The 9,647-nt window shown below is 34.5% G+C and overlaps 1 protein-coding gene across 1 annotated transcript in view; it reads right to left on the bottom strand.

Moving 5' to 3' along the window:
• Positions 1-2,476: 2,476 nt before the first annotated feature.
• The window catches only part of LOC143245499 (uncharacterized), an 84,285-nt gene continuing 77,114 nt past the window's right edge, over positions 2,477-9,647 (bottom strand). The window contains exons 4-5 of the mRNA XM_076491861.1: positions 7,945-9,304; positions 2,477-3,834 (exon numbers count right to left, since the gene is read on the bottom strand). Of these exons, the coding sequence (XP_076347976.1) occupies positions 8,288-9,304 (1,017 nt within the window). The 3' untranslated portion in view covers positions 2,477-3,834; positions 7,945-8,287. The remainder of the gene's footprint in view (positions 3,835-7,944; positions 9,305-9,647) is intronic.

Below are 9,647 nucleotides of genomic sequence, written 5' to 3'. Positions count from 1 at the left end.
CTATAGCTTGTTTTATGAGAAGATTAATTATAACAATATCTCGCCAGATTGTTAAGAGACGTTCACATCATGATAACAATAACAGTGGTTAAACAAATATTAGTGTTGCCAGTATTGTTAAGAGGTGTTCACATCATGATAACAATAACAGTGGTTAAACAAATGTTAGTGTTGCCAGTATTGTTAAGAGGCGTTCACATCATGATAACAATAACAGTGGTTAAACAAATGTTAGTGTTGCCAGTATTGTTAAGAGGCGTTCACATCATGATAACAACAACAATGGTTAAACAAATGTTAGTGTTCTACTACTATAGATCCCAGAGACTTACGACTCATGAAAAGGCCCGACATATATACGTATTGTGGTGTCATAAAACGTATTACACATACCATCTGTACTATCTCTGTTTTGTATTTAATATTAGGTTGTTATTATTGACCAACGTACTTCTATAACCATCTCTGTACGAGTTTCGTTTTCAAAGCTGTATTTTATTCACTAGTTCTGTTTCAATCTCTGAATCATTTTTTACACTGTATCTACACTGTTCTAAGAGGTTCTTTAAAAACATAAGGTACTTACACTACTTTATCGACAAATATAGCAGTTTGTAGTAAGCTACTCTGGATGGTTTGTGCTTTTATGTTTTGTGTATAGCCACAACTAAACTTCTAAACGTTTTAGAGTCGTTGTGTGGAGTTTTTCCATTACCCATCTTGTTAATATCACAATATGATCAGCTTTAGCTGTTTATATTTTCAGTTTGAAAGACATGTTTTGGACGTGAAAACTATGTTCTTTATATAAAAATAGTGTGGTTGTAAGATATGTTTGTGGTCTAGTATTGTTTATGTGAACATAATATTTAGTAAATGAATTTATAATATTATCTTTAAACATGTTATTGTTTCGCTTATAGGACCTCCAGATCATAAATACAAAGATCAACGGTTATGATGCATCATAAGTGCAGAGGTTAGCTCGAGAAACACTCTTGAAACAAATTGTTCCTTTTTATCTTATTCCAGTTGAGTACAAACGTAGATCTGGTCTTAACATAAAATTGTACATACTTGGTTCTGGTCCTGACATAAAATTGGACATGTTTTCTTTACATACTTGGTTCTGGTCCTAACATAAAATTAGATATGTTTTCAGTACATACTTGGTTCTGGTCCTAGCATAAAATTGGACACGTTTTCAGTACATACTTGGTTCTGGTCCTAACATAAAATTAGATATGTTTTCAGTACATACTTGGTTCTGGTCCTAGCATAAAATTGGACACGTTTTCAGTACATACTTGGTTCTGGTCCTAACATAAAATTGGACATGTTTTCAGTACATACTTGGTTCTGGTCCTAATATAAAATTGGATGTGTTTTCACTACATACTTGGTTCTGGTCCTAACATAAAATTGGACATGTTTTCAGTACATACTTGGTTCTGGTCCCAACATAAAATTGGAAATGTTTTCAGTACATACTTGGTTCTGGTCCCAACATAAAATTGGACATGTTTTCAGTACATACTTGGTTCTGGTCCTAGCATAAAATTGGACATGTTTTCAGTACATACTTGGTTCTGGTCCTAACATAAAATTGGACATGTTTTCAGTACATACTTGGTTCTGATCCTAACATAAAATTGAACACGTTTTCGGTTATCGTTTTGTCAGTATTTCGAAAATTGCTAACATATATCACTGTGTAACACCAGAGGAGAATAGAAATGAAAATAATATTGTTTACCTCTTGAATATCTCATCAAACGAATAGAAACGCATTTATTGTTTGTTTTAGCGTGAACTGTACAATGGACAATTTATGTTCTGGTCACCTTGAGAGTCGAGAAACAATTTGGACAATTTACCTCTGGCCCACTGATAATAACACTTTATGTCTAGGCTATATGCATATTTGAAACGTGCAATCCGTGTTTTTAATTAAATGATTAATGTTAAAGGTATTGCAAATGTTCAATAATATATTAAAATAACTTAACCATATGTATTTAACATTTGATTCATTCGGACATAACTTGTTGTGTACGTCAGGACATAGCTTGTTGTGTATAGCAGGACATAGTCGTTTACAGTAGGACATAGCTTGTCGTGTCCATCTGCAATGAGGTTGTAGAGGTAAATATATCTTTATCTCTAGCTGACTTTCTTATAATTATCATAGAGACTATTTGATCCAGTTTAATAAATCACAAAATTTTAGTTACAATGTAACTTCTTTAGAAAAGACACGCTAGGTTATCCATCCAATCTAACATATCTGTGCTGATGTTTATACTAGAAGTGAGAGAAAAAAATTCAATTATACCTAATACGTGGTTTCTGAAATTGGTCTTTGTATTGGTGATAATTTGAAATGTGTTTATTTATCTATTTATTTGCTTATTTATTTATTTATCTGTTTATTTGTTTGTTTGTTATATTTCAAAAATTCAGATAGTACACGATATACAAAGAACACAAAGAAGGCTATCTTTATTATAATTATTAATTCAGGTTTTCTTGCCTTGGATATCCTGGTCAAGTAATTTTCATTAGACCATTCCAACTCGTCAAATGATTTGGTCTAAAGAAATAGAAGAACGTAAGGTATGAAATATACCAGTTTTATCACAGTCACGTGACTCTTACCACGCACCAAAGACAAACTATAAGTTATGAATTAACAGTTACGATCAGGTAGTGTGTAACATCGTATTTATGGTGGTTTCATAAAATATATGAATTGTTCGAAGATTTAACTGTTCGTACCTAGAAGGGTAATTTTCATTCACTTTCATTCATTCAATTTAACGTAATATATCTTGTTGAAAGGTTTACCACTGGTGATTATAGAAATGAATCAAACCTTCAGAATTGTGATTTGTTTACAGAGAAATGTTTCAAATTTCATTAATAAACCCGATTAGAAATAAGAAGGTTACCTAACAGTATTATCGAATATTAATGGCATTTGATTAATAATCACTTAATCAACGTTTATTGTTTGAAATATGCTGCTTAATAAACGTTATTACCTCCAGATGGCGCAGCAGCATTGGTATGTTGTTTACTAACTATGATATTTTAATTTTCTTTGAGCAAACACAAAGTGAAAAAAGAATACAGTATTATTTATATAATTTATATTGTTCTGTGGATTATACCATACATTTTACCAACATAGAGAGAACCGTGAGCTTGTGTGTGGAAATGGTACTACAACATAACACGCAGGAATAGTTTAGTTTTTGGATGAGATCTGGAACAGCGGGTAATAAATTTAAACCCTGAGTCGATAGAGGGTTTAAGCCTTTTTCAAGGAAGTTATTACAGTGGGTAACACTAGAGTGTGTGTACCTGCGAACCCGAGTTTCTAGGCAAGAGATGGCCAAGTGTATAAATGTGGACATAGCGACCGGGGATTTTGTTCGTATCAGAATTTGTGAAGAAAACATTAAAAACATCAAAACTATTAATTAAAAATAAGATAGGTTTTAGCAATAAACTAACATTTTTATATACTTTATACGCATCTAATGTATTAAACAGGTATTTATGGACTTTGAAAAACGATAGAAAAAGGCAATACATATCAATACAAGAACAGGTGACCGTGAACCATCTGAATATGGCTTTAGAGGGCTGGATGACGAAATATGATGGCACGTGAACTATCTTCCTAGAGCCTGTTAGTAGAGAACTGTTCCTTAGAAGGTCTGAGGCTATTTAGTTGACACTAAAAATCGTGGATAACGTTAATAATGAAGTGTCATTAGAAGGCCACTAGTTGTCCAGCAGTACGTCAGTTTGGTCGCGGAGAACTTGCTGGAACAGAAAGAGAACCAGACGTTAGAAAAAGAACAACGTGGTAGAATGATAAACTATTCTAGAACGGGCTAAATCAGAGACAGGGCTGTATTTGTTTGATGTTGCGCGGCAAAGAACGCTACGACATGGTATTCTCACATGGTTGTTATAATAGAGTGGAATGTGTCTGACGAGGTGGTTATAACACAGTGGAAAGTTTCTGACATGGTGGTTATAACACAGTGTAATGTTTCTGACATGGTGGTTATAACACAGTGTAATGTTTCTGACATGGTGGTTATAACACAGTGTAATGTTTCTGACATGGTGGTTATAACACAGTGGAAAGTTTCTGACATGGTGGTTATAACACAGTGGAAAGTGTTTGACATTGTGGTTATAATACAATGGAATGTTTTTGACATGGTGGTTTTAGTGAGATCATGCCCAATGAGAAGATTTTTGTGTTACATAATGGTTCGAACAAAGTATTAACACACGACAATCATAAAACACATAAATCTTTTCATTAAAGTTCTACATGCTATTACTGTTTTCGTCATCGAGATAAAAGATAAGTTTATAGATTTGCTAAAATACTGTGTTCGATTCCTGAAGGTGGACTGAGCTTAAATGGCTAATACTTCGTGTCTTTACTTTGTACCATAAGGTATGTGTATGTGATGAAATCCGTTGTCTTGACAACAGTACTAAACTTCACAATCACAAAACAATACTACAATTTGATCCGACAGGTGGTTAGAGCGCTTGACTCGAAATATGTTTGTTTGGTTGGTTAGAATTAAGCACAAAGCTACACAGTAGGCTATCTGTGCTCTGCCCACCATAGGTATCTAAACCCGGTTTTTAGCGGTGTGAGTCCACAGACATACTGTTGTGCCAGTGGGGGACCTCGAAATCTGAGAGTCGCGGGTTCGAATCCCCTCCCCACCAAATATGCTCGCCATTTCAGTCGTGGAAGTGTTATAATATGACGGTGAATCCCACTATTCGTTGGTAAAAGAGTAGCCGAAAAGTTGGCGGTGGGTGAGGATGACTAGCTGCCTTCCATATAGTCTTACACTGTTAAGTTAGGGACGGCTAGCACAGATAGCCATCGTGCAACTTTGCGAAAAATTCAAAACAAACCAAAACAATTCTGTATTTCAGAAGTACACAGAAATAATACACTTAACAGGCTACACAACAATACTACACGATATACAACAATATTATACTTCACATGTTACACAAAATACTACTCTTAACAGGCTACACACCAATACTACATGATACACAACAATATCACACTTTATATTTAAAATAATATTGCTCCACTTGTTATGGTGAGTTTGATGGCCTATAAACCGGGTATCGATACCTAAGGTGAGCATAGCAAATTTAACCCATTGTTTAGCTTTATTAAACAAAAAGGTGAACTCAAATATTTTCGTGTGAAATTAGGGAACATTGTTATTATTAAATTAAACAAATGACAAACAAACACTATTTCACGTGCAGAAGCAGAACACATCGTTATCAGATTGAGAGATAAGCCTCATCGGCACTGAATGAAACAGGTAAGTTGAATAGATTATTACACATATTTCTCAACTTTCGCTCGTCAGTTCTTAGAATAACTTATTTTCAATTGGGAAACAATTTTTTTATAACTACAGACAAACCAGTATGAATTTGTATTTGGAGTTAGGACTAACCTACATCTTCGTGATGACGAGAAACCCACTTGAAGTAAAATATCTTAAACGGCTGGTACGGGTATGAACAATTTTACTAATAAAGCAGAGAACAACGTTTCGACCTTCTCAGGTCATGTTCAGGTTGACGTTGGTCTCTACTTTATTAGTAAAAGTGTTCATACCAACACCAGCTGTTTGAGATGATCTACAGATTATAAGATTACCAAACTTCTCGTGACATTACTGAGACTATTTATTGCCAAAGATATTTCTAATTGAAAGGATATTTAACTAAGGACGATAAGATCGTGTCTCACTGTATCGTATAGAATTGTTTCGTATTATTATAGTTCTGACTGATAACTTTTTATCGGTGATACTTAATAATCAGTATCATGCACATTATGATACTACATGTCAGAAAAATATAAATATATTTTTATATATAAATAGATCAAAATAGACAATTACCGGTTACTATAATGATAAAATTAGATAAGAATAAGTTGATATGAACAGTTAGTGGACAATGTCATAATGTGGTATTAAACAATGGGTTAGCATGAACAGTTAGCTGACATTTTCAACATAAAATAAAGAAATGACAAGCTTTTAAAAGTGTACATAAAGTACAATCACAAATAAAAGGTTAGGTTGATTATTTTAAAATAAGGTGGTTTCTACACATGAGATGAATTATATCATCAAATGTAATTTTAAAAAAAATGTAAGAAATAAATAATATGATAGGAATAGATTTTGAGATTGTTATAATACATCTCTAGACGAAACAAAGTAAAGCGATCACATAAAAAACGTTTCTTCAAAAATGCAAGTACACACGCAATGAACATATAGATAGGTTTTTCTTATTATATTAATGTGGTAGGCCTTAATTTTCATAAATAAACAGTTCTTTGTTGTTTTCACTCTTATTATATTAGTGTAGTTAACCCTAATTTTCACAAATAAACTGTTTTTTGTCCCTTCCACTCTTATTATATTAGTGTAGTTAACCCTAATTTTCACAAATAAACTGTTTTTGTTCATTCCACTCTTACTATATTAGTGTAGTTAACCCTAATTTTCATAAATAAACTGTTCTTTGTTGTTTCCACTCTTATTATATTAATGTAGTTAACCCTAATTTTCGTAGATAAACAATAGTGTTATTTGTTGTTTTCCGTATTCTGAATATTGGCCTCTAGCAAGGTAAAATGCGAGAAATGATGTATTTAATCTACATTTATAATATTATGGTTTCTCTACATTTCTTATAATCGAGTCCACGTTTCTCACTTAAGCTATTTCCGTATGGTAGAATGTAAAACTCAACAAATTTTTAACTGTCATGTCTGCATCCAGTCTTTGAAATGTCACATATTCCATCAGTGTATTCTGCATGTCTTTGCTATCCAGTGTTTTCAAATCGTCTTAGAATCTCCAATAATTACTTTAAGTTATCGACTTAGTTTGATTTCGTTTAGACCAAGTTGAGTTTAAACGTTTCATCGTGTTTATTAAGTTTACGTATTTGACTGTTACAACACTCATTATAAATAAATGAAAAAATAGGCTAAAATCGATATTTAAAATACGAAGAATTTTGTCGCTAATGGTGTCTTTGTCGCTCGTGCTATTAGAGATCGTATAAGAAATTAAAGACTTCAGAAGAACCCCATCAACAACTCTAAGTTTAAAAGATGGCAAATATTTAGTTTCATTTGTTGATATAACAAGATCTTGACATATTGTTACAATGAATAAACACAAGAGCTTACTCAAAAAAAAAAAAAAGTAGTTTCGTTTTTATGTCTTAAATTCCTTGGTTTAAAACTCTCAACAAATCAAGTTTAAATAGGTGTGAACACAGATAATTACATATACATCAGGTATATATTGGATTCATGAATTTCTCACATTGTTAACCCTTCATGTACAAAATTTATTGGATCCCTTAGTGACCTGGAGATACATTTTAAGTTTTAAACATTACTGACACTGTAATCGAGATAGTCCTATACTGTTTCACGTCTTAGTTTAAAAAGACATCGTTATCAGTTACTGTAACTCAGTTCAGGTAAGATCTGACAGAATGTAAATACTGACAACTGTCTGATTATAATAACAGTGGAGTTAACGTAATAATACACCAGATTATTTACAACATGAAAGATCTGACAGGATGTAAACACTGTTAACTGTCTGATTATAATAACAGTGGAGTTAATGCAATAATACGCCAGATTGTTTACAAGTGTAATATTAATAAAATATACTAATAGGTCTTTACTGATTTTTACAATATTTAAGTATAATACCAGTAATAACGTGCAGTGTTAATGACGTCTGTAGTTCTAGCTCGTGCGCGAAAGAAAGAAATCTCACTTATTGGTAATGACACGTAAGAGTGACTACAGGTTCTTACCGAACATCAGAGTATTGTGGGGGTCTTTATGGCTTTTTTCACGACACGAAGAAATCGAGTTTCGTTGTAGCGTAGAAAAGAACAACCACGTATCTTAATCCAACTTGGTGGTCAAATAGTTGCTCATTTCTGTAAATTAGAATAAAACTTTCCTCTGGAGAAAGGTTTGAGGGAACCACATATTAATACCAGAACTTGTTTTGATAGTTCAATTCATTTCCTTACGTTGTTGCTAGACAAATGACGACGACTGGACCCGTTGTATAATTACACATTTTAGCATGATGTATTAGCGTACACATGAGTTTTTCAACTGTCGTGCCAAATAAAGTAATCGGTAGGTTTACATTGTTGCATGTCTCTTCATGTGAAGTGACAGATGGTCGGACCTAGAGAAAGCACGTTCACACAGGTGACACTGGAAAGGCCTGTCGCCGGTGTGTTTCCGGTAGTGTCTGGTCAGTTCGTCGGAACGTGCAAACTTCCAGCCACATCCTTTCCACGTACACTGGTAAGGTTTCTCGCCGGTGTGGGTTCGGTGATGAGACTTCAGGTGAGAGCTCTTAGTATATGTTTTACTGCAACCCGGATGATAACAAGGGTGAATGGTTATTTTTCTGCGAACACAGCTTTTTCTGCCTCGCCGCGGTTTAACTGAAGGTGGTGGTGGTGGAGGAATTTCAGGGACGGAGGAGCAATAAGATGGAGTTCCGGTAACCAGAAGATCGTCAAGGCTTGGCGATGATGGTGGCGTAACTATCCGTATTTGTGGATGGCAGTGGTTAGGGGCAGCTTGTGATGGCCAGCTATGAATCATCGAAACTTTGCCCGCGGTCGACTGATAGGAGACTGTTTCCTTGGCATTGTGAGGCTGGGGACACGATTGTCCCCCAGAAGTTTCTGGGGACGCTGGAGGCGACATATGAGAAGGTACATTGAGGGTCGACCCCGAACAACAGTAGCCCCAAGGACAGGAATAAGTCGTATTTGGGTCGTTGTGTCGAAAAACAGCTGAGGGGAAGTGTGGTACAGGAACGTATTGTCCTGTATAGTCATTGTAAGAGAAGTTCAGCATGTCCTGTCGTCCGTAAGGCTTGAACATGCATTGCCCATAATTCTGTTTTGGCGGAATCTGGAAGCTGTGGAAGTTTGAGAAATTGGAACTGTTTTCTAAGCATCCTTCCAAATGACTGGAGAGTTGGAAGGATGGTGTAGACATAACCATCTCCGGCTGTCGGGAGTCTTCTTGAGGCCGAGACGCGATGGGAGTTGTTAGAGATTCCTGGTGAGCGGAACACCTAGAATTGGCAGCCGAATTATCCATTTCACCCAAGAGAACACTTTCTATATCTTGCCACATCTGAAACAAAACAGAGAGATCTGTGTGTTTTAAAGATACAAAACTCTCAATGTTTCTTTCTTACTTAACAAGTGGAAGAAGTTCTTTTCTTATTACAGTTAATATACTGATAATTATATCCGAAACGGTGTACTTCGTCTCTCTAAACGTAGCTAGAATAAACGCTCTATAGGATTTTTAACGCCAGAGTTTTGGGTTCGATTCTTACTAAAGTAACAGTGCAGATAGCTTATTATGTTTAAACAAAGAAATTGCTTTCGAATCGCTGAAAAAGTCACCATATAAATGGTTACATTTATTTAATTTTAATAATCAAGAAAGCCAGGGTCATAAAAATTGTTTT

The sequence above is a fragment of the Tachypleus tridentatus genome, chromosome 2 (genome assembly GCF_004210375.1).
Source record: "Tachypleus tridentatus isolate NWPU-2018 chromosome 2, ASM421037v1, whole genome shotgun sequence".
Classification (NCBI taxonomy): Eukaryota; Metazoa; Arthropoda; class Merostomata; order Xiphosura; family Limulidae; genus Tachypleus; species Tachypleus tridentatus.
This window is presented reverse-complemented; position numbering and strand designations above follow the sequence as displayed.